Consider the following 25,414-nt stretch of genomic DNA (forward strand, 5'->3'; position numbering starts at 1 on the left):
AAGCTACCTTTGGGTTTCCCTTCCTACCAGTGTGGTAAGGCCCTGGGTGCCAGCACCCAAAGTGTTGGAGTAACCTTGGGACAGGTACAGTAAAGGCATCTTTCCCTAACATAATCCCAGTTGGACACATACATCCTATCCTCCACAGAGGGGGAAAAAATCCTCTCCTGTGGAGAAAAGCTTTATATTTCATTCCGTTTGGACAAATCAAGGAACCCAGTACCCCTTGGTGCCTATGAGCTGCAGGATCTCTACCACAGAGTCCCCTTAACTCAGTTAAGCTGTAGTGGCAGTTAAAGTCTGCTGTTGTACTGTTATCCTAGTGGATTCACCTCTATTCCTGTATCCCTTTAAAATGCAATAATTGTGTCTGTCTGACACAGGTGCCCTGAGGAGTCCCACATGCTTGGGAAATGCTTGAAAACCCTTGGATAAAAGTCACTAGGAAAGAGGAAGGAGAGAGGAGAAAATCTGGTTGCATTGTTGACTTATGGTCAACGTTGTCCTCGAAATGCTGTTTTGTCATCRATATTTCTTCATTAGGAATAATGATTTTTCCACATTTACTGCCAGCTGATTCAAAGCCGTCCAAAAGCAGAATGTGTCATGAATCTCTAAAATGCGTTCGCTGGCGAACTCTAAACAGAGATGATTAGAAAAATAACACAGCGGAAATACTGGGTGTCTTGAGGCTGCCAGGGGAACTTTTAGCGAGATATTTTGTTCAATGTATTTACATATTTTAAAAGATGTTCTTAGTACACTTTTGTAAAGGCAGTATGTTCTATTTCTTTAGTTCTTTCTTGCATATTGTATCAGGGCTGCAGTGAGAACCAGGGAATACACTTAGCTGATCAAGGGAAATTGTGTAATTGATAGGCACCGAGGATATGACCTTGTGGTGTATTCACACAGTACAGTTAGGTGAGAAACAGTTTTTCCATCAAACAGAAGTTTTTGAGATATCAACATTTTTCCCCCACATTTCAGCGAACGCAGAGCCTTTTTACTTTGATGCTTTTATCAGAAAATTATCCCCTATCTCCTCTCTATATAGAATGCATGCTTTGAATTCATGAATTTAAACCTCTTACAGAGAGAAGGTTCACGCGTTTTCTCTCTCCTTTCTTTACTATTAGTATCTCTAGTTATTGCTTGAATTGTCTGTTGGGCACTGCACATCGCACAGCAAGAGACAGTCTGTGCTCCTGACAGCTTCGTGTTAAGTAGGTATGACAGACAAATAATGTTGTAGCCTAAAAAAGGCTAATGCAATCCTTGGATGTACAAACAGGAGCATCTCAAGGTAGCTGCATGGGGTTACATTATTTCTGTATTTGGCTCCAGGGTGATTGCTATCGGAATATTATGCCATAAGCATTAGTATGGCATGTACCTATTCCATTATCCATCTTCAGTGGTGGATGTTTGTCTGATTGGCTCACATTCTTAATCTGACATTTAAAAGTGACTCATGTCCCAGATAAGATTGGACACCCTGTATCTAATTTCTCATCTCCAGATCACGCCCAGACTGTCCAAATCTTAAGAGTCTTGCTGAGTAACAGCTCAGATTATGGTCTTTCCTATTCATCTACACAGATAAAACCTGCATCCAAGCTCCAATGACCTTGAATCTCTGCAACATCCTCTTCTAAAAATGCAGTTTCTCCCTGTTTGTGCTCAACTAGAATGCGGTTGCAAAGATCACTCTCCAGCTTGTCACTTAGGCCAGATCATTCCTGCCTCCTAATCCCTCCTCTGGTTTCATTTCTGCATCATATCAAACAGAAGCTTCCTGTCTTTACTTGCATGGCCATTAATGACCTATTCCCACCCTTTTTTCGTATTTTATTCTCCAGTGACATATCAACTCATCCTTCCAGTCTGCAGGTCTCTATGTTCAATCTTCAGGCACTTATGTTGCCTTTTGTGCTGGCTTTGTCCTTTCCTCAGAAGCATCCCATTAAACTTCCCTCAAACTCCCTCCGGATCCTCTTTCAGATTCTTCCTTAACCTTTTCCTTGGCCAGGCTGCCTGCAGACTCATTGTCAATAGTAAGACGTTTAGAGTGCTGAGACCACAACTTTCCTTGCTGACCAGTTTTGTCTGATTGCATCTCTGTATTTCCTAGCTATACCCAGTTGTTACTGCTTGTATTGGATTGTAAACTCCTACAGTGGGGCCGTTCTTTGTATTCTGTGCTTGTCTGATACCTAGCACAATGGGGCTGTTTCACAATTTGAGAATTCAGGCTCTGAAGTAATATAAGCAAAAAACCACGTAATAATAATAATAATAAAATAACAAGCGGTTAGGGCATGGCATCACATACAATTTGAGCTTCTCTCATCCTTTCGCCCTCTTGGTTCAGATTCACAGTATTTCAAACCTTCATACTACAGAACCCAGTAAATGAGAAGATTTCAGAATAAAATATAGGAGCTGCTATTCCCTTTCTGCTGCTAAAATGTTTTCCTGTGGTCCACGCAATAATGATGGCATTTTCCAGCAGCTTCACCCAGGAAGCCTCAGTGAGCACCTCTGTCTGTCCCCCTGAGGTAAGGCCAACATGTGGCAGGTAGGCTAGGATGAAGGAAGGTCACAGCCAAGGTTATGAACCTCTTTCATGCAAAAATAGAGGACTCCAGTCTCCCAGGCGTGCTGCCAAAATTTGAGTTTTGCTGAAATGATCTTGAACAAGGACCTAGAAAGGGCTGGAGGGGCAAAAGAAGGATGTTGAAATGGCATAGTTTCATCTTTGTGTAGTTTAGTATTAATTTCATCCTTTGTCTTTAAGCTGCCTTTTAAGTGCTGTTTGTCTCTGTGGGAAGCAAATGGGTCACGTTGTTCTATGTTTCTACTGTAATACACTGCTTGCTATTTTTCTCTTAGATTATTTGTGTAATCTTTTTTGTGCAATCTGTTTGTTCTTTGAGTCTTGCAAGCTTTGCCTTTGCTACTTCTTTCTCAATAAGCAGTGCAACTTGTTCTGTATTCACTCATGGGCATTCTGCGCACAACGGACTGGGTTATTTCAACCAATGCGAAAATATTAAAATGGAGAACATGTGTGGGCATTTAATTGTGGCAAATCCAACCACAAATACCTTTGCCGTTGGCAATTGGCACACAGGAAAAGCAGACCTTTGTTTTGTTTTTATCAGACATAATGATAGATGCATTGTTTTTAGTGGGGTTTTTCTGGTTTTCTAAGGAAATGAGGCTTGTGCAATCGCGCTGCCTGTGTGCGTGTGCCTGTCTGTTTGTCAGTTCCTCCCTCATCAACAACTCTTGAAATTAATAGCCATTTTCAACCAAATTTGAGTGAGACGCAGGAGTCAGGAGAAGTGACCTGGTTTTACAGGAGTGTTGTGAGTTCACAAATTCCACCAAAGCTTACCGAAGGTACAATCTTTAAAAGCTGCATCAAGTACAAAGCAGACCAATTGTGTATTTGCTCACGTGCGTTTATGTGGATCCAGACACCTAACTTTAAGCTCCCAAATTTGAAAGTTTTGGCTTACTTACTTTTACCCTTCGGGCTAGTGAGTCACTTGGTGGTGTTGCTAGGCACAGAGCTTGTGTTTTGATTCTCACTGGAGTGGCCATGTCTCTTGAAAAACATCGTTTGCTCCAGGCCACAGTGTTGCAATTTGCATATAAACTTATGAAAAAGGAAGCTTTCTTTAAACTTTCCTGCATGATAGTTTACAGTAGCATTTCTGTCTGTGTACATAGTAGAAGAAGCTGGACTTCTCATAAATTTAGGCGGGTTAAGTTTGTTGCTCCCTGAATGGGAATCTTCTGTGGAAAAACCCAGAAAGAGGAAGGAAAACCTAAGGAAATACCAAGTTCAAGGGGAAAAGCTAGAGAAGAGTTTTGTTGTGCTATTCTTTGGTTTGTACCTGGCCTCGAGCAGCGCGGCTGGGAAATGCCTGAGAGCCACGCGGGAATGTAGCCTCAGAGCACCTTCCGGAGGCAGAGAAGATGTCTTTATGCCCTCTCTGCAGAGAGAGGATGGAGGTACAAAGACACCAAGTGATTTGCCAGAGATTACAAGAGCCTATATCCGAGTTAGAAAACAGGCTCAGATTTCCTGACGTAAGAAGTACGGCCAGAGGAGAATCCGCCGTACAGATAGCTTCTGCAGCAAAAGGAGAGATGCCTTGGTCAAAGAGGAAGGTAAATATTGAAGTATACAAGGGCTGGCTACATCATGAATGTGAGAAGAGGAGGAGGGGAAGAAAAGATTCCCACATGTTCTACTCAGACGTTAACAAAGAAAGCTGAGAAGTGTTTGCATAGACACTACATTACTTTGTGTCCAAATGCCTCATAAAAATAATACCGGATGATCACAGAATGGCACACCAGGGAAAATAAATTCTTCAGCAGAATATTCCCTCTGGAAAAACACTGTGTAAAGTAATACACTAATGGCTTTCAATTTCATGTTTTATATAGAGAGATATTAACTGCTCCCCAGGCGTCTCTTCGTATTACAGCAGTTACAGGAGCAGTTTGGAGGAGGCCACAGAGCATGTTGGGCCTTGTCCACATGTGGGACAGAGCAGTGCTCTCTTGTTGTGCATGCAGCTCCAGCAGCTCCAGCAGTTTCTTTTGCCGCTTTCCCATAGCAATACTGATCCCATGGTTCTTCCAGTGTGGTTTTTTTTGTTTTTTGTTTTTTCCTAGTCCTCATGTTTTTTTTCCATTCTTCCCCCGTGCTCGCTAGCCTCACCACCACGCTGGGAAGCCTGAATTCCTTCTCTCCTCACAAAAAAGGAGTCCTCACAAGAAGTATTACAGTGACGTGGTTAAAGCACAACCCTGTCAATCAGAACACTCATAACAAATGCCATAGAAAGCTGAGTTTAAAAACAATGTCTATTAATTCCTTTCTGGGGGGATTCCAGGCTTGTCTTGATTTATCTGGTGACTTCTCTCTCCACATTGCTCAGACTGGGAGCTGTTTGAGTCAGGAACTGTCTGTCCTGTATAATGCCAACTACGGTTATGCCGTTGTAGCAAATCAGAATGATCTGGGTTCTTTTCCAAGCTTTCCTAATATATCTCAATGTGTWTATGTGTCATCTTTCCGCATCCTGAGGGATCCAAAAGTAGCTTACGTGCTTTGTAGCCTGGATGGAGCCTACTGGAGTCTGGAACAGGCAGGGAAGAAGTTGTGAGCACAGGGATGTCACCACTAGAAACTTCCACCGCACGCAGGCAGGAGCCCTGCTGTCCGGGTGATGAGACATGTCCAAGTCCTTTTGGAAGCTTCACAGTATTTGTTTGAAAAGGCCAATAAACACAGACCATGGTATCAGAGAATGTCTTTTTGTGGCCTGGGCTATTTAGTTATTATTACGGACATATTTTTTAATTTGCATTTATGAGTAATTTGATTTTGGGCTCAAACTGCCTTCCTGCTCTCTCCTCTGCTCTTGTTTCCCTTTCCCTCCTTTCCGTCCTCAGCGACCCTACCACTCCATCCACAGAACCTTGGCAGAAAGATGCCGGCTCCCAAGATTGGGGACGCCACAGTTATTCTCAAACTGGACGTTACTCTTTTGAGGGGACAAAGCCCTCAGTCATAGTGTATTAATTAGGCTCTCTCTGTTGCATTCAGTGAGACAACTCTGCATAAAGTGGCTGCAGTTGTTCTCCTAATTTTCTTCTGTGATTCTGTGCAGGAATCATTTTTAACACTGATCACCGGGCAAGGACATCCAACTTGTGTGGGATATCACAGTTTCCTACAATGAAAATGAATGGTTGTCCTTCAGCATATGAATCCTCTCTTCATTTTAAAATCTCTCTCCCACAATAGATTTTCAGCAGCAATCTAACCAGGGCAGCAAGCCTATTATATGTGTGTGCACGTGCAGATCTGTGTGTGTTGTGTATTTGTATGTTGCTTTAGGGTCCTTTTCCAGAAACAGCCTCCTCAGGTCATTCCATGTAGGTCAGCACCAAACCGCCTTCCAGCAGCAGCATTGGTACGAGTTGTGCATCCGGGGACAGCAAGGCCACGTGCCTTCCTGGGCTGCTGGCTGTGGGGCATGAGCCGGGTCTGCAGGCGAGGCTGGGGGCTGGTTTTGACTCGTGTCCCTGCTCTTCGGTGACAGGCCGCTGCGCCCGCTGCGGGGAGAACGTTGTCGGGGAAGGCACGGGCTGTACGGCGATGGACCAGGTCTTCCACGTGGACTGCTTCACCTGCATGATGTGCAACAACAAGCTGAGGGGACAGCCTTTCTACGCGGTGGAGAAGAAAGCCTACTGCGAACCCTGCTATATCGTGAGTACCCGCACTCGTTCGCGCCCTAATTTCAAATGTACGCGGTTTGGAAATGCTGATTGCCTTTGCTGCCATGCAGGCGCCTCGTGGTTACAACCATGGCAGTACTAGAGGCAGCACATTTCCACAGTGTTCAGGAGAGTTCCAGTCTTCTTACCTTCCTGGTCTAACTTCATTTTGGGGGTCTAACTGAGCTCTGAAATGCAGTGGCCAAAGCAGAGGAAACAGGTGCTTTTTAGTGATGATTTCAGCTCTGCAAGAAGCAGAATCTGCAGCAATTTTAGGAGGTAGKTTTTTTTCTCAGGAGCTTCTATCCTGAGAAACCTGTTGCAGAAATCCTTACCTGTTACCCACTAAAATCAACAAGATGGGATGCAAAGCAGCATTTAAACTTCTAAAACTCAAACCTTTTGCATTGCTTGACAATGTTAATGGATGTCCTTTCACTGAACTAAGGACCTGTGGGTTGCATATCTTTTGAAGCTTACCTTATCCTAAAATTTCATTTTATGCCTCTAACAAGCTCCTAAAGCAGACAATTAACAGCCTCTCTGAGGATCTGCACCTTATAAGAGGTTCCCATAAGAGCCAGCTAGAACCAGTAGCACAGCTGCAAATTAAAGAAACATCACGTTCTGTGCCTGAGGCCTTACCTTGCTGTGACCTTAGCATACAGTATATTGGGATAATCCCTATAATTTAAAATAAGAAAAGCAGCAGAACATTCTTAAAGTATTGATAGGTTGTTCAGTAAACCTCAAATTTGGAGTCCTTTTTATAAACATTAGTTTTCCATGCGCTTTGTTAAATTAAGCCTATTTTAAACCAAAGTCTAATATAAGGTTGGTAACCTTAGCTTTCAAGTTCTTCCCACTAAATTTCACATTTCCTTGCAGAGATATGTGCAGGCTGAAGTACCACCAGTATGCTATATAGTTTCTTTTGTTTATGTAGATTTTGGTGGGGTAGAGGGGGGAACTATCTGAGATCCTTCCAGAACAATATCTGCACTTCTAAAAGTAGAAATGGATTCTTTTCTTGACATTTCTGGCATTCCAGTAATAATAAAAGCAATACCCTGTATTTCTGAAAATGCCACTAGTATCCCATGATTCCTTCCATTTCTGCAGGGCCTTTGCAGTGGGATTATTGCTGAAATATTGAATAAAATAAGAAAGGATTTTCTTATTTACAGTGGCAGTGATAGATGGGCCTTGTTAATAGGCTCTTAAAAACTAAATGATTTTTTGATGGAATATGTACTTTTTAAACCATTTCCATTTTTATTGTTTGCATTAAAATAATTGCACCATAAAAAATTTAAGGTTAATTTCGTGGCAAGTTTGGTGACCATATGCAAAGCACTGCAAATTGTAGGAAGGTGCATTGGTAATACAAATGGAGCAACTTTATATAACTGGAGTTAAACATCTCATCGACTTCATCTGCTTGCAGATTGATACTCGCCCCCCCTTTTTTTTTCTTTCTCTTAAATCAAGCATGCATTCTTCACTACTCATCTGCTTTAGTTTGGGAAAACATCTGCATTAGCCACTGTAGTGACGGTTTAAGATTATTTAATCCCATTACTTATACACTTCATTAGCCTGAGTGAATTGTTGGCAAGGGTTCAGTAAACTTCCTACGTTGAGAGATAAAAGGATAAAAAAAGGAAAAGGAGAAGGATTCTGTTCCTCATTTTCTTTCAAATTTATCTTCTATCTATTTAAGGGATAAAGGAACGATAATTGCTTGGTTGCATCTGCGTCTGTACGTTCTGTGGTACAGCTTTGCAGCTCTGAGTACAGAGGCAAGAGTAAATGTTTAATAGCTTCCTTTTATATAACCAGAAGGGGCCTTAAAATGTTTATCCATGAAGTCCACAAAAATCTGGTTATGGACTTAGCCCAAAACACTTTTGGATCCATCTGCTGCTGCACACGCAGGGGAAAAGGAGGGTGATACTGGTGGGTGTTACATACRTGTAGCCGTACAGCTGGCACTGAGAGTGGGAAACTGTAAGCAGGAGTCTGGCAACCTGAAGCAGCAAAAAAAAAACCCCAAAACAAAGCAAATCTTAAATTCTTAAACCTGGAGGAAACAAGTATGGGAGCCCGAGGCAGGTTATCTTTCAGAAAGCCCAGGACGGTGCTGTGCCGAAGGCCAGTGCAGCAAGGGTACCTAGGCACCTACGATGCATCTGGTTTTAGGCCCACAGGAACTCATGTCTTGGAGCATTTGTTTCATTGATTTTCAGTGAGACGCCGTCTGCATTGGTCTCAGTTGGATGATGAGCGCGTAAGTTCTCTGAGGATCTGGGCTCAAGTCACTCTTGCAAATGTAATGGAGGCCCTTAAATCGCTGAGGCACAGTTTGAATATTTTTGCCTTTAGATATGTGATGCAGTCATACTGAAGTCAGCGAGATTTAACCACGCACTTAAAATCTAGTGTGTGCTAAAGAATTTTGCTGAATTGAGGGCTCTGATTTTTTTGGAGCTTTCCCAAATCCCATTATCAGAAATAACTTCGACACTAAGAGCTCTAGTTTTGTAGGAAATCAATGGGACTGAAGATCCAAGACTCAGATTCGTGCAGACCTGAATTCCCATAGAAAGGTGGAGCCTGCGTGACTGGCCCAAGATTGCACAGTTAATCAATGGCTGAAGCCAGCTAAGAAAATGGGATTCTCAGCTGGTATAAATCTGAGTAATTAAATGCTGCTTATTTACTAGTCTACCTAATTCACACTGACTTCTAGCACACATCCTCACCTCCCCATCTCCAGTGTTCTTGGGCTCTTACAAAAGCCATTAAGCCACATTGTTACACTGGTACGGAGAAGACCAACTATAGTATTTGCCTGGTCCCAATATATGAATTGATTAATTCTGATTTTATTTTTTTTTAACAATACCCTTGTGTGGCTCTTGGCCAAATGTGCATAAAAACTATGTGCAAAAATAAAAATACACTTTTTTTAACAATTAGAATTGGCTAATCTTCTCAGTTTATTATGTGACTCTTCTTAGTTGTGGTGGAGTGAAGCCGTAATTAAGATTACTGCAAAGAGCTGTATTTAATTAGTATTTAGTCAGTACCGAGCCTAAATAGCCTGCAGGAGAGTTGCTTTTTTGTTTTTGTTTCTGGTTTTATTTATTACTGACCCAGTTAAAATGAAATTCCCCAAAAGTCTCTGAATTAAAATCTATCACCTGTTAAGAAAATCTTTCTTCCTAATGGGAATTTGAGTACCAGAATTAGTTTCTTTCACATAAAAAAATACTCCCTCCAAAAACCAGTCACTATCATTTCCTGTTAAATCTTATGAATGCAGCGAGTTCTGTTGCCAACGTGTTTGCTGGTTTTGCTCTGCATCCAAGTATTCTTTCATTATTAATGTTATTTCTAGAAGAGTACCAGCCTTCTCCATTAAGACACTTCTGCTCAACTAAAAGCAACTGTAAAAAATAAAGTGTTAGTATGACACAGATGTCTTCTCCTAGTCATTACGACAGTCAAATAGCCTCTGAAATATCACGATAGGGTTTCCAGGATAACCAGCTTACTGCTGCACACATGCTAAACACTGTGTCTGCAATATGTTATCGGTATACTTTTCCCCTCCCTTACAGGGCAAATTACTGCCACTGACAAAAAACATTTGCTTTGCTTCTTCTAAGTAGTTGAAGAGATTTTAGCGCTGGGCTTTGTGCAGAGAAAAAGGTTAAGAGTAATATCAGTGGAACCACTGTTATAAAAGATTGAAGAGCAAGATGTTAGAGCAGTGCCAGCTGTCTGCTTTCCAAATGCAGTATTATCATAAGGACTGAGCACAAGGTTAACCAGACACACCGGTCTGGCAGGAGATGCCGCTGTTTTGTGAATGGAGTGTTCTTTGATGTCCTGATGACTTTCTCTGGGACGTGGAAATTTCCCTCCATTCTTTATCCCGTTTCCTGGCAGCCCTCTTGGTTGACAGTCAGAGATAAACTTTCTGCGAGTCCGAGGACTGCGTGGTGCTGAGCACCTGCCGTTAGCACGTGCGGCAGCCAGAGCAGGCAGACGTTCCTCGCCTTGGAGGATTTCTTCTGTCGTGCCCGAGCTGCTGCTGGGTCCCCCCACCCAGGGCAGACCTGGGTGCAAGAGGGAAGGGGACGAACAAGCTGAAGTAACTCCTTGAGCAAAGCAGAAATATCCCGGGGCCAGATGAAAGGGAGTTCAGAGAAGCACGACAGCAGCAGTGGGCTGGAGACAACACGTAGTTGAGAGAGGGAAGAAAGGGGGACTTGTGCCTGGCTGTCCCCCAGTGCAGGAGGAGATGGGGGTACGCTCTGCAGTGCCCCATGCAGACCCAGGGTTGAGGTCTCCTACTTCTGCCTCGTGCACTGAGATACTGGGGGTAGGGTTTAGAGTCGTGGCTTCAAACTTCTCTTATGAGGATTTTGCTTTCCACAGTCTGCAAGCTTTGAAAGTGCTTAAAGGAGAAAGAATTGTGTGTGGAAGTCGTGTCCTGATCAGCTCCGAGCCCAAATTTTAAACATGGGGTTATAGCACTCCATTTTTTTTCACCAGTCATTTGTTTTGTATGCAAAAACCATAAAATCTTCAAGGTTTCTGCCCCTCATTTAGTGTCTTATAACTCCCTGCCCCACAGAGGCTGTAGCTCAGTGGGAGAAGACAGTTTAGGTCATGACACAAGGGATATTTCAGTATATGGCATAACCAGAGCCTCTGGTGTCACCGCATCCTGGGAAAACTTGAATTTGCTAATCATTCTCCTGAAATCTCAGTGTTAACTCAATTTGTTCTCGTTGAAATCTATGATAAAACTGCCATTGGCTTCAGCGCGACCGCTATTGTAAACCTCACCCTGCGCGAGCACGTGAGTGTGACTGTTTGAAAGCCTTGCAAGAACAGCTACCTCCAGCACATACAACTTAAAGTGTGAGGTTGATCCCTACAGTAAAATTACATCTATTTTTAAAAATAATTCTGCAATTTGTAAGCAGAGATTACAGCACTAATTTAGCAACCATGTAACAATTTAAATTGGACCAGAAAAGAGAAACTATAATTTAAAGATTTTTTTTATGATACAAGTTTTCTTCTTTTTAAAGTAAAAAGCCCTTTATTCTTGTTTTTGTCAAGCAACGTATTGAATTTGAGAGTAATTTATGGAAAGTGCTGCCAGCATGGTATTGCGAGTGCTCCACAATTTGAATTTAAACTGCTCAATGGGATCATTAAGACTATTATGCCTGCTTTCCAAAGAGTTTGAATTCAAAATGACAACTGGAACAAAAATATAAAATAAACTAAAGAGAAGTCACGCACTCTTTACGTGGTGGAATTTTTCTGCCCTCGAAATATTTCATTGAGATCAACGTTCTTCCTCAATCCTCTCCTAGAAAAAAGCTGGTGTTGCTAGTTTTAGTACCATGCTCCTGTGTGAGTCATCAGCAGCAGGGAGTTGAACCTGTGACCTGTGGATCTAAAAGCGTGAAGTCTCTGCTGCTGTGGCTGAGAGATGCAGCTTTGCTGGAGCAGGCAGCAGTGGGCTGCTACCCCTGAGTGTGTCTTACCCTCAGCAGAGGAGTTCAGTGAGGACAGCAGATGAGGAACTGGTCCAGAGCTTTGGTTTTCTTGTGTGCATGTCACATTGGCTATTAGCTTTGAGAATTTTGCCTTTGTGGGCACAACTGGTAATTTCTTTGGAGAAAACTCATGGTTGGGGTGGGGGGGAGGGGAGCGGGAAATGACTATTATTTCTGTGGCTGTACCATCTGTTTCACCTCTTGGAGGTTTCTGTCCTTTCAGCTAAGACACATCTGCACACACCAGGCACTTGGCACTTGGCACAACTGGGGGAGTGGGAGCTCCCAGTAAGCAAGCAGGAATGGGAGGCAGAGTGGGGCCTTTTGAAAGCAACTGCCCTTCAGGGCACAGGCTCTTTCCTTTCACCAGCTGGTCTTGCCCTGCTGTGTAGTCCTTCCTCCCCATCAGAGGATTTCAGCCCCTCAATTATGCTAAATACCTAATTAACTATTTGTATGGCTAGGCTTTAACTGAGGTGCGCACAAAGAAAACCTCTGGTAGGGTCTGGGCAGGAACCTCATAAAACAGTGACTGGTAAACTGATTATCATCTATAAAACTGAAAATGAATAAATCTCTTAGCGTTTAACAGCCTTTTCTTCTAGCACACAGCAACAGTTGATATAAAAATAGAGATGGAGAGGTGGCCATAAACTCATTGCTACTACTTGGAGCGGTAAATAGTTCCTTAGGAGTCTCTTGCAATCAGGGCATAAAATAGAGGAGGACTGGGTGCTATTACATAAACAACACCAGTAGCTTCCAGGAGTCCCAAGTCTAGGAGGTACAAAAACGTGCGTGTGTGTTTATCAACAAATAAGTCAATGAAGTCTGTTAAAACTGAGGTGGATGTTTTAGAGTGGTTTAAAGATAATGAAATGATTCTTCTCTCAGTGCAGCAGGATGTGCTTGGCTAACCAGTCCAGATCACTTGATAGTATTAAAAGTGTAGTGCACCCTATTTTCAACCTACAGTTGCTATTTATTGACTGTGTTGCAGGGGCAACCAACTGAAATATGTAATGGGAGGATCATGCCCTATCTTGGTGTAACTGACTTTCCAGAAAGTTGAGTGGAGTGTTGTTTTAGATGAAGACCAGCTATGGTTTGCAGAATAAAGCAGCTTAATGCTAGCAATGATACYAGCACTCTGGCAGATATTTTTGAAAAAGGCCATGTAATGTGGACTGCCTTTCAGTCTTAATAGATAGAGTTGTGTTGTCAGGTTAGCCATGAAGTGGGGCTGGTTAACTAGTTCAGAATGGATCACTTCCCCCTCCTTGTCAGGGTTTAGCCACCCCTGCATGGACCATCTGAAAGATGATGTCCTTTTCAGGTGAAGACTCCTCCTCCAAAACTGGGTGTGCTTGAGACTTCTGTGTTGCCTTGGTAGAATCCAGATCTTTCCTCCTACATGTGTTGGCAGCCATAAAAATTTGAATTGTCTTCCTGCCTCTGCCTTGAGCTTTTATAGTTAGGGACATTTTCATATTTTATTAGATGAACTGAACACTGATTTGACATGTGTAGTCTAGAAAAATTATACCATGGGAAATTTTGTGGATGGAGTTCTTAGAGAAATAAGATGACGTTGTAAAGGACCAGCTGCTGCCATTCAGTGAAATTCTCACCTCACAGGGTGAATTGCACTGAATAACTGTGCATTCTTAGGAAGAAAATAGTCTGTCTTCCTGCAGGACCAGTGGAATTTTGTGGCTCCTGGCTATACATCTGCTTATGGATCATTCTACAGTATAGGGGACTGTGAAGTCATTTAGCAATGACTTCAAGCTGTGTAGATCATTGCAAGCTGTGTATTGAGATTTCACTTTAGAAGGTAGTCCAACTATTGTGTGTGCCTTTGAAAGATGTCAGAGACAGCTTACAAGGAAAGAAGAAGGCCTTATGCACCAGCATCCTCGTGGCAGCAGGAAAATCTTCCTCATTTGCAGTCAAATGTAGATGGGTATTAGATGGCAAGCCATGTCTAGAGCTGATAGCATTCATCTCTGCTTTTTTGGGGGGGAGGATGGGGGTAGTTCTTCTTCACAGTAAACTGCTTCTTTCAGCCTTTGTACCTGAGTAGCATCTAGAGATCCCACTGTACAAATACTTATTGTGATGAGCCAATGAATGAAAGGAGATATCAGAAAGGCTATTTGAGGCAGAGGCTAACACCAGTAGATGGGAAGGAGGAGGTATTATTGTCTGTATATTGCAGATAGAGAACTGAGCCCAAGAAGATTAAATGCAGCTTGTTTGGGAAGGGCAGGGATCTCCACTGCTGGAAGTTCTCAAGGACAGGTGGGACAAACATCTGTAAAGAACGATTTAGATCTTGTTGAACCTTCTCTGGCCAAGGACTGATCCAGGGGTCTTTTCTGGCCCTGTTTCCTTTAGTTCTAAGATAAGTGACCTGCCCAAGACTACAGATATGGCCTGCAGGATACAACCTGTGTCTTTTAAGTCCCAATGTTCTGCCTAGTCGCAGTCCAGCTTGCGGAGATCTTCAGGCGAAGGAGTTATCTTTTTTTCATTTTTCTTGCACCTCCCCAAAACCAATACAGAGCCTAGCACAGAAATGTCTTGATTCGTAGTCTAGGGACCTGGGCATTAGCATAATCTGAATGTGAATGAGCAGCTGAAAACTGAGTGGGATCTCTTGGAAAGCCCAGAAAGGTGTGAGGTATCATGGCAGTATTACCTTCCAGGAAGTCTTACTGCTTGGCTGTAACCCCAAATACTTATTTGTCCCTTCGAACTGTTGAAGGTGATTATTTTGGAAAGGCTGTGATTTGTTTGGAATAAGGTCTATAATTTTGGTGCGCGTTTTGATCAGTTCCATATATTATTGTGTTTTCTCTGTCATGCCCAATGCACTAATGTCAAAGTGCCACACAGTGTCCAGATACAAAAAACAAAACTTAATATTTCTAGCCAACCTTTTTGACTATTTTGCACCAGTGAGCCTGTACTACCAGAGCTGCTGGTAAATATAGGCCTTGCAGCCAGACTGTGATACCTGCCAGTAATAGAGCTGAATCTCGTGTGGATTCAGCGTGTGTGGATTTAACAGGTATGACTTACCCTCACCAGTCTTTCAGAGAACAGAAAGCCTTGTCTGTCTCTCTCTCCGATCCAAGACGCCTCTTRCTTTGGTCCAGACAGCAGTTTGCAAACCTGACTGCCGGGGACGAGAGGACTTTCACAAAGTGCCACTTCAGTCTGTCTCCTTGGTGAAGCCACACTCTAAAAAATTCGCTTTGGCAAGCGCTCAGTCTGCGAGGCGATCCTCCCTCTAGCGTCCTGCCTCTGTTTCTTCACTCCAGGACATCAGTTTGCCTGCGTGCGGCGGTTGTTTGCCGTAGAGGAAACTGTTTAACTTGCCATCGTGCGCACACACGCGCACGCGTGCGCACACACACACACACACACACACACACCCCCCAATGGACTTGATAGATTTCTGGTTAGAAAAACAAAATAATGCCAGTTTAGAGAAAGCGCAACAAACACGAATGATGACAGAAGAAAAAGTTTATTGATTCTAAGAGTATCGTGAGTTTTTGGTGGTCATAAAGGGTAAAAGCAAATTCCAAGTGTTTTTTTTTTTTTTTCTCTCCTCAGCTGCACTGATTATGAAGCTGTTGGCCAAGTATAATATTGACAGAAAAAGTAAAGCATCCACTGGGACGTTTTGGACAGAAGGGAGACCAGATTATAGTTGGAGTTTGTTGCTCCTTAGCTGTAGCTTTTGCTAGGGACAAGAGATTACTGTACGCTGCRTGGGTAGCAGCTCTCGCAGGAAAGGAGAAGGTGTTGGTTAATGTAGCCAGCAATGGCACTGCGTGCTTTGGCAAGCCAGGCTTGCTAGGTGGTGTCAGTGGTGGCGTCTGGAAGGTTTAAGATGTGTGATGAGACTTGCATGGCATTGCTCATGCTTTTGCCCGGCTGGTGTTTCCTGACAAACATCTGACATGGAAGCGTCACGTGAGTTTTTCAGGACAACCCGATGCTGTAACTCTCTGTGCAGATTTACTGCCTGGCTCTCTGAGGAAGGGCGATAGGTTGGTCCAGGGGCTTGGAATCTGATGAGCATCTTTATGTTCTGTGTCCCTGAGTCCAGAGGGTTTCACTGTCACGAAAGTTTAACTTGATGAAATATAGCCAACATTGCTGTTTTGAAAATAAACATCTTACAAGGGTTCTTGTTTTACAGAACTCAGGTATAAAATATGTATTCAGTAGGGTTCTTCAGGTACCTTAGGAATGTGCTCCAGGAAACACTGGAGATGGGAAAAGATCTTTGTATTGTTTTGATTTATTGTCTCACTGAAGGTAATCTGTTAACATTTGATAGTTTAATGCTGTTGCTTATACTATTTACATTCTTGCCATTTGACTCTTGTACGCTGTTAGGTGGGACTCATGTTGTTTTAAGATTATCATGTTACCTAATGCTCTCAGTATAGGTGTTTTTTTTCAAACTACTCCAGAAGTCTAAATAAATAATGGTTACAGTGCACAAAAACCTAAAAGTTGCTACTGACCAAGCCTGAATATGTTCCCCTGCTTAAGGGAAATGTAACAAGCAAATAACATCAGTGTTGAAATGTAAATTAACTTTCAGATGTTATCTGGGATTGAGATCTTACGTATGAATATTCCATTAGCTCTTGACAATGTAGTTTTTTGTTTAAGGACATGTTTAAACCAATATACCGTCTTGGCATTCTACCAGCAGAGGTATCTGTGTAAATGCAATCTGTGTTAAAGCCAGACAACACTTAAAAAAAATTATTTAATATTTCCTACAGCAAGCCATCTGTGACTGGTCATATTTTAGGAAGCAAACTAACATCATAGCAACGTTCTTCACTCTGTTTGAGTAACTTTTAGACTTTTTAAATTAAATGTGCTGCCAAATATTTATATTCTGTTGTGAAAAGAGAAACATTTGTTTGACATCCTAGTCTCCCTGGCAATTTGCAGCCAGTTGCTCCTCCTAGGAGCCACTCTTTTCTCGTGGGTAGTGGAAAGTAAAAGGACGGTGCACACCAGGGAAGGAGGTAAAAGGAGTAGAAATCAGTGCCTGGGCTAGACATGCTCACCGGCTCTCGCTGCCGAAGCGTGAGCAGAGACGAGGAGTCGGGCACATCGTCCTCGTCGGGGACAGGGGCAGGTTTGGGGCGAGGCTGTGCCCGGCTGCCGGTGTGGGTGAGGCGCGGAGGGTGCTGGAAGAGCCGCCGCGTTGCTCCTGCCAGCATGCGAGAGGTCCAAAACTTCCCAGAAAGCCCAAACCACTTGCAGGGCATTTTCCAGTGCATCTACCACAGCCTGTGCAGCCATCACCAAGGTAATCAAGTCGCCAGAATTTGACGGCGGCAGGGCAAAAAGAAAAATTAGCAATCGCTTAAGTCATGGCTGGCAAATACTACTGAGCCTAAACTACCCTGATGGGATTGAGCTCTGCTCTGAGTAACACATGCCCTGCTTTTAGTATGATTTTCACAGAATTCTTGTATTTTATCCTGTTCCTCAGATTTATGGCTGCCTTAACTTGATCAGTCTAAGGTAGTGAAATGCATTTGTTCAAGGGCTCAGAAGTCWATGTGATCTTTTTGTTACATGAAGGTACTAATAAACAACTAAAATATCCGAAATATTTCTGAGTTGGCTACTTCCATTTTAGAAAGGCTAAAAATGTTCTAAAGGGTCTCTGGTGGTGCAGCACCAATATTTGCTCAGTACTCATTTTGAATGGTCCATATAGCTTGCCTGTACTTACCACCTTGGGACTATTGCAACGAGCAGAAGTCCAAGCTAATCAAACTGTTTGTACCTTGCAGCACCAGCACATGACCTGCGAACATGTGCCTGTCACCTATAGATTGAATGCAATACATGGAATATATGTGTTTTTACTTGCAACCCAGAAAGAGGCCCTTGCAACAGAGAGAGGGAAGAAAAAGCAGTCCTGATTTGCTCTATTACCTCTGACAGGTTTACTTTCACTGTGGCATGGCAATAAGATTAAAGTTTTATAGCAATATCACCTCCATCCAGAGAAAAACCCATAAAACCTCTCCTCTCTGCCACTTAGATTTCAAACTCTTTTATAGAGCTTCTGCATCTGTTAATAAAATCCTTAATTCATTTTGAACATTTTATTGTCACTTCGGATAAAAGTTTAATCAGATAGAATTATTGCCCTTCTAATATTCCCTTAACCTTTGCATTTTAGACTTACACCATATCGGTTAAATTTTAAAATCACTTTTTTATAGACTTGAATGCCCCCATCTCTGTTTTAGAGGATACTTTTGCACAGAAATGCCATAGTCTGTCTTGAGGTCATGTGAAAACTTAAAAGGCTCTAATGTGAGCACTGCTCACTTTCCACTGAAGTGTCTTGCATGCCCTATTAATTACTTTAATGGTGACATGCTGGTTTAAGGGAATTCTTTATTAATACCACTAAATCTTTTTTTATTGTTGTTTAAACACTTTTTCTTTCCTTTATGTAGATGCATTTAATCCTTTCTGCCTTTAAAATAAATGGGTGCATAACTCCACATGAAGGGTTTGACACTTCCATTTTGCGTTCTCGGGAAGGGGCCCGGGAGCCGTTCGCTCTCTTGCCGGCAGCACTTGCATCCTGGCTGTGCCCTTCTGGGGAAGAAATGCACGTCTCTACTTGTGTCCGTAATCATATGTTAGGTTGTTGTAATGGAAGCAATTTTTAAAGTCTTATCTTTTGTCTCTCCAGAAATAATACTCTGTCAATTTGCTTTTGTTTTTATTCTTCCAGGATTTGAAACTGTATAGGTCAGTTTGGCTTTCTTGTTGAGAAGTGCAGAGGCCCCAGTTCAAGAGAGGACTTGCGTTTGAGCCCTTTCCTAGCAAGGAGGACACATCTATTTGCTCTCATTGGTCCTAACTCTCTGACTGGCTAATATTGGTCTAATCATCTCTTTTGACTTAGCATTTGCATATGCTTTTGACATAGCATTCACTATACCAGTTTATTTAAAGTAGTGTAGCCCATCTACTGAAATAGCTGGCAGGCACACAACTGAATTTTAGTCTGTTAGGTCTCTGTATATTTTTCTATCACATCTCTGTATATTTTTCTAACATRTTTCTTTTACAAAGTGTGTATTTTGATCCATATTAGTTGCAGAATTTCTAGGTCTGCAGAGGGGAAATGAGGTGTGAGAACAACAATTACCTTTGGGACCTTGAGAAATATTTTCAAAAACATGTAAATGACGGAGTAGCTTAGTTCTTTTTAGTCTGCTAACTCTTGTAGACGAGACTTGAACTCTTATTACTAAGTGATCTTATTCTTTAGTCACTTTTGCAAGGGTTGCCTCCTGCATGTCCAACAGCCATTAATGGTGGTTACACCACAGCACTTTCCCACATTTAAGATCTATAAATAACCTTCATTAGTCTCAAAGAAAATCACAATGGATTATTGAAGAATTAACATTAAAGAGGTTTCACTGACAGCGACTAGTCTTTTCTTTGGTGAGGGGATAGTTTCTGGTGTGGGGTTTTTGTTGTTGGTTTTTCTCTTTTGTTTAATATGGGGAAAGTTTGAAAACTTGAGATTTCATTTGCTCCGTTGGGTGCTGTCTCTTGACCTCTCCTCTCCCAGGTGACTTGTCTCCTGAAACCATGCACACCCACCTGGGTGGTTGAATTTCTGTGCATCTTTCCATAGCCAATGTGTACCTGCACAGTTGCATATATACACACAGACTTGCACAGGAGGAGTCTGGAAGCCTAATTTCAGTCTAAAATGGCCTGTTATTTGCCTCTGAAAGGTCTTCTCTTCTCCCATGGACTTTCCCTCATGTTTGTCCAAATTACTCTGCAGTTATCAATTTTGCTGCTGGGTGGGCAAAGCCTTTTGCTCACAATTGCTATTTTAATTTCAGGAGCAGGCAGTGTACTCATGCACTTATGCAGTACTAAATGATACCCTTTGCATTTTCAATTTTTGCTAAATGACACCCTTTGCATTTTAAAACAAGTAGTTAATTAAATGGCTAGGCTAAGTGCTGTTTGGTGGCCACTGTCATAGAGTCAGTCTAGATTAGATGAGGGACCTGATCCTGTAAATTGAAGTAGTCTAAGGCGTGAACCTGCTTCTACTGAACCTGGCTGGAGTGTTTTCTATGATATTAACGGAATCTAAATCGGACTTCTGGTACCAAGGCAGCGTGGCTATTGAAAAAAGTAGGAGACATAGACACCCATCTCATAAAGTGCCCCTTACAGTCATGCGAGGAATCTAGACTGGCTCCATTAACAGTTTTCAATTTCTGTGTTTTAAAGCTGAGGATAAATAAGGAGGATTCAAGTGATTTTTAGTGGAAATTCCCTAAAATGAACTGAAAAGTTAAAAAGAAGCATTTTTTCCCTTTAGCTTGTGTGTTTACTTCCCTTTTCCCTTGTGGATACCTTGTTTATTTTTTAAATAAATAATCATATTTTAAAGCAGTGTAAATAAATTGCAAAGTGTGCTCCAATGGGGTGGATAAATATATTCCATCTGCTGGGGAGTGATTATTAAATAATTCACAAGTGGCAAACCCAGGAGTGGTTATCCATTTTCCCCTCATTCATGTTTTTTTTTTTTTTCATATCCCATAGGAGCTAATTATGTTTTCTTTGTACATAATGTTTAATAATTTTTAAAGTCTGGCACTAACCCCTAAATCTACAGATCCTTAAATATTTCCAAAATATTTGCGCATGTGTGTGCATGTTTGTGTTGGCAGAGGAATATGTTTGTTACCTTTCTTCCTTTTTTTTTAATGTCTAGAGAAGGTGAGCATAGATCTGCGAGGTGAGGCGAGAAATTGGGAAGCAAATTCCTTGTGTCCAAGGGAATCTGCTCCTTCTCTGGTGGTGGATGAGTCACATCCCTGCTCTGACCTTGCACAGGGTCTGACTTCATGTGTGACCTCATGGCCGTGACAGCAGTCAAGGTCCAGCTCCTATTTCTGACCCTTACAAACGTAGGAACAGGAGGTGGTGAGAAGGAGTAGGACGTGCATTTTGAGGGCTCGGTCTTCTTTCCCTCAATGTTGGTAAGAGTTTGGTCATCTCCAAAGCAACCAAGAGCAAGTCCCAGCCCAAGTTAGCCTGGCTTGTCCTGCTACCGCCCCATCCTGGTGCCCAGGCTCCTGTGGTCTGAGCTGGCAGATGTTTGCAGCTAGAGGACAATCGCTGCCCTGGTGCTAAAATGTGTAATTAGCCATAGGAAATTCTTTCCTCAGCTGATGAAGACAGGAAGGTAAACTATGTCTTAATGCTTTCGCTGTTTTTCTAGCAAGTTGAATGAATCTGGCTGCCCTCACAGAGGAGCCTTTCCAGACAGGTAGTACTCTCTGCTGTTCTCTCTCTCCCCATATCCAAAGATCTGTGCCATTAGCTGGAGAGCAACAAAACCCTCTCACTGAGAGGCAGAAGGCTGTTTTCTTTTTTCTCCTCTTTTTCATATTCCCTGTAGGCATACACAAACTTGGGTTTCAGAGGCAGCTGTGCTCCGTGCTAAGCAGCAGCAAATAGCTTTTCCCTGGGACAAAGAGCAGACTCCAACAATTTTGGTTTTGGCTATGATTTCCAAATTATTCCTGACCTGGAAACTCCTCCTTTTGTTACTCTGCTAATCCCTTCTCCTAACTGGGCAATAATCTTTGGAAAGAAAAATGTAGTCTGGGTGTGAATTAGCAGAACACTGAACATTTTGGTTGTTTGTGAAGAAAGGCTCTGCTCTCCTTCTCAAGACACTTCCCAAGTTCACATTCTGTATAGCTCCATCATAGGTGGTCAGAACAGCATTTCCCATGGCCTGGACCCTGAAAAACATGAATTTTGCTGCTCTCAGTTTAGGATTGAGGTGCTGCAACTACTGGGGTTGGTGCTGATTCTAGGTTCTCTTCCTGTCTCAATTTCTACACCAAATGGTCTGTGATTTTTCACTCCTGGCAGTGATGAAAGAACACAGGAAAGCTGATGCCCAGGTGGAAGAACTGTGGCAAGTGATCAAATCAAATAGGAAGTCCTAGAGCAAATGAACAGTGTGTTCAGCATTGTATGCGCTACAGGCATACAAAAGAGGGAGTTTGTCCCTGCAGAGTAGAGGTTGGGAGGTTAAGTCAAGGTGTCCTGGCTAGCGAGCCAGCAGAAAGGATTGTGTGAACTGAGGGTTTGCTGCACTGCTCTAACTTAAACCTCAAGAAACTGTAAAAACAGCTGAGGACTGGAAGGATGCTTCAAGGATATGACTGAAATCAGGGAGTACAAAATTACTGCCACATTAGCTCTTCCATGCCAGAGACTCATCCTTACGTTAGCAGTTCTCCAGCTGTACAGCACAGGGGAGACACCTGCATTCTGCCTGCAGACCTGTACTGCTAGCACTTCTGTTGGGGTTGTCATTTTATTTGGTATTCATTGCTGTCCTTGATTTTAACCAGGACTGAGCATCATCCCTTGAAAGCAGTGGGGACAGCAAGGACCCAGTTCTGTAGAAAACTGAGCCCARGATGTAGATATTGGTGTAGCTGTTTCCTTGATGTCTTTTTCTCCTTTTGCTCCCACTCTGCCTGGATCTTGTTCTGTATGGGTCACTGGGTCCTTCTTCCCATCTGACTTTTCTGCCATCCTAGGGACCCCATTGATGTCAGCAGAGGCTGCTTTTGCCCACACTGTGGCAGAACTTACAGACTGAAGGGAGAAGTGGTTGGGCCAAATAACAGGAGCAGTCAGGTCCAAAGACAGAGCTGGAAAGAGGGCTTAGGTTCCCCAGACTCTGTCCCCACGTTCCTGCCATAGGCTAATTCCCTAGCTTGTGCTGCCTCTGTTGTAGTGGAAATACTGACAGCACCTCTGCCAAAATGCACACAACAGGCACTGCACAGAAATCTCCCGCAGCAGGACACACACATTCGTGGTGCTGACATGCAGCCTGTCCACTGGGCCATAATGCAGCGTAGCATGTATTACAATGTGCCATTAGAAAAACTGCAGTTGCCAAATGTTTCTGTTTTCATATAAAGCTATTCCGTGGAGGTTGTTATCTGATTTTCTCTGGTACTGAGAAAAGCAGTTGAATCAGACAAGAGACCTTGTGGGTGGAATACATTATGYCCAAAAATCAATCATAAGGTAAGGTAGGAATAGAATTGAGTTTATTTACAGTCCGTTGACTTTTATAGTTAGCACCATTTATTAGAGAAGATGAAGAAGAAGAAGAAAATTAAGCAGAGGGCAGGGAAATGTTTCTTTGTGATATTTTTGTGCCTGGCAATGAGAAGAGATTTGTGTACGAGCTGACAATTTATCTTCTGCCCTGAAGAGAAATGACTTGTTCTCAAATGGGCATGAAATGAAATAGTGCAGAACACGATAGGAACTTTTCCGAGTAAATGGGTCAATTTCCTGTCATTCTCTCGATAATTGTATGTAGAGCACACTACGCTCCAAACACTGGCAAATGTGATTTTTTTTTCTCCTGTTATTTTACTCCTTTTGTAAATGGGTGGAAAACATATTCCAGTACTGGCACTATTATAATCAGCTTTTGCCGGTGGCTAATAGCAGTCCATTTTCAGTGAATGCTTATTACCTCCAAGCAGTCTGAGACACTACATAACAACCCAGCACTGTATAGCTTGGTACCGCTAGGAACAAGATGTAGTTATAGGGACCTCATTGCAAATGGCCTATCTCAGCAGGAAACTCGCTCATCCCTTTATCTTCTCTTTCCTAATTGCGAAATAGGCCCTGGTGCTCTGGCCATGGAGGGAACCTCGTGTGCCTCCTGAAACTTTCTGCTATGGTTAGCAGCTTTCTGCCCCGCTATCCCTTAGCAAATTGTTGCATTTTCCTCCACTTAAAGCCAAGCTAGCTATTACTGAGGGGACATAGATTCAAGCTGGACTCAGTGAGGACTGAACCGATAATTTTACTTTGGCTGTTGCTAATTAAAAATAACAGAAGTGCTGGTGTAGGTGTTCCATGGATGATGATTAGGGCCTCTGTGGCAGGTTGGGTAAATCACACTGGTACAGGGTAAATGCACTGATAAAGCTTCATGAGTACCTTTGAACTTCAGTCTGAGGAAGTCCTTGGCAAAGAGGGAGAACATTATAGGGTTGGCCCTAAGGGCTGGATTCTGGCTGTGGCAACATCAGGATAAATCTGAAGCATTTCATTTTAATAACTCTCCTCCCTATTAACTCCAAGCTCAATAAGGTCTAGACTTGTCCATCCCATTTCCTCACGTGTTTAGTTGTGTTCTTGTTTGGAGGTTATAGCGAGGATAAACACAAGGCCAGTCTGGTGAGGACAGGAGATACCTGAGCCATGATGGCATGGCCTGATGGGCCAGCACAGCCAGTGTTAATGAGTCAGGGCTAAATCCCACCACTGCCTCTCCAGTGACGTAGGGACATGTACTCAGAGTTGCAAGATATGGATTTTGGCTAAAGGTGGTTGGGAATTGCTGTTGTCACCCCTCTGCCTTCCCCCTCCCTCCCCCCTCCCCCCAAATAAAAACAGATGAAAGCAAAACCATCTTAAGCACGTGTTCTTAGAAAGCTTTTAGACTCCATTCTTCAGAAAACCCCAAGAACAGACTTCCCTTCCTCTCTGTTAGTGAAAGCTGCTTTGCAAGAGTGTGTCAGGATTAAGCGTTTCCTGTGGAACTTTCCATTTGGGAGGGGAATTTGGGGGCATTTCAGAAGCTATAAAAAGATATTTTACAAGCCCTAGCTACAACCCTTGTGAGAATACCCCACAGGGTCAGTATCACCTTTGTTCTGTGTATGCAGAGCTGGTTTCACTCCAGTACAGGCTGAATTACATTACAGCTTGAAACACTATTAGTTTTCTCTGAAAGTTTAGACACCGAAAATTCCATATTTTTCCACTAGAATAATGAAATGAAAAATTCTAGTAGATGTCCATAAGAACAGAGAGGCCCATTTGTTTTTCATGTATGTTCTTGATGCAAGTGAACTGGAAATAAGGGTACCCGCAGGATAGATCTTCAATAACTTCTGCGTCTACTGTAAGGGGAAGAGAGGAGTTCATGTGGCAAGCCCACTCTGTGAGCCAGCAGTTGCTAAAGTACGCTTTTGACTGCTTTATTGAATTGGCCCTGCTTGACGTATATTTATGACTCCAGACTCCACACAAGTCATGAGGAACTTGAAGTAAATGATCTCTGACCTCCTTCACCAGGGAGCACTGGGAAATGTGTGTTTTTTATTCCACCTGTCTTTGGAGATGTGGCAACTTTAAGGACTGATTCAGAAATTATGCTCATGCAAGTCTGGAGTAATGCAGCTGAGGTGGATAGGAGAGACCCACTGCAAAAGCCACTGGGGGAATCGGATGAGACTTAGGCCATGATGCTACTTTAACCAGAGAATAAGTTCTAGTGACTCTTACTTGGAGCAAAATATGAAAAGATCAAGGGCTGAATTAGT

General features: G+C 42.7%; 1 protein-coding gene across 22 annotated transcripts in view; it reads left to right on the forward strand.

The window, feature by feature from the left end:
• Positions 1–25,414, forward strand: part of LPP (LIM domain containing preferred translocation partner in lipoma) — a 369,106-nt gene that overhangs the window by 302,829 nt on the left and 40,863 nt on the right. For all 22 annotated transcript variants that reach the window (XM_026070809.1, XM_026070806.1, XM_026070811.1 and 19 more), the window contains one exon: positions 6,135–6,304. In XM_026070809.1, coding sequence (XP_025926594.1) covers positions 6,135–6,304 — 170 coding nt within the window. The remainder of the gene's footprint in view (positions 1–6,134; positions 6,305–25,414) is intronic.

Source organism: Apteryx rowi, unplaced genomic scaffold, assembly GCF_003343035.1.
Source record: "Apteryx rowi isolate R43461 unplaced genomic scaffold, aptRow1 scaffold_32, whole genome shotgun sequence".
In the NCBI taxonomy this organism is placed as follows: Eukaryota; Metazoa; Chordata; class Aves; order Apterygiformes; family Apterygidae; genus Apteryx; species Apteryx rowi.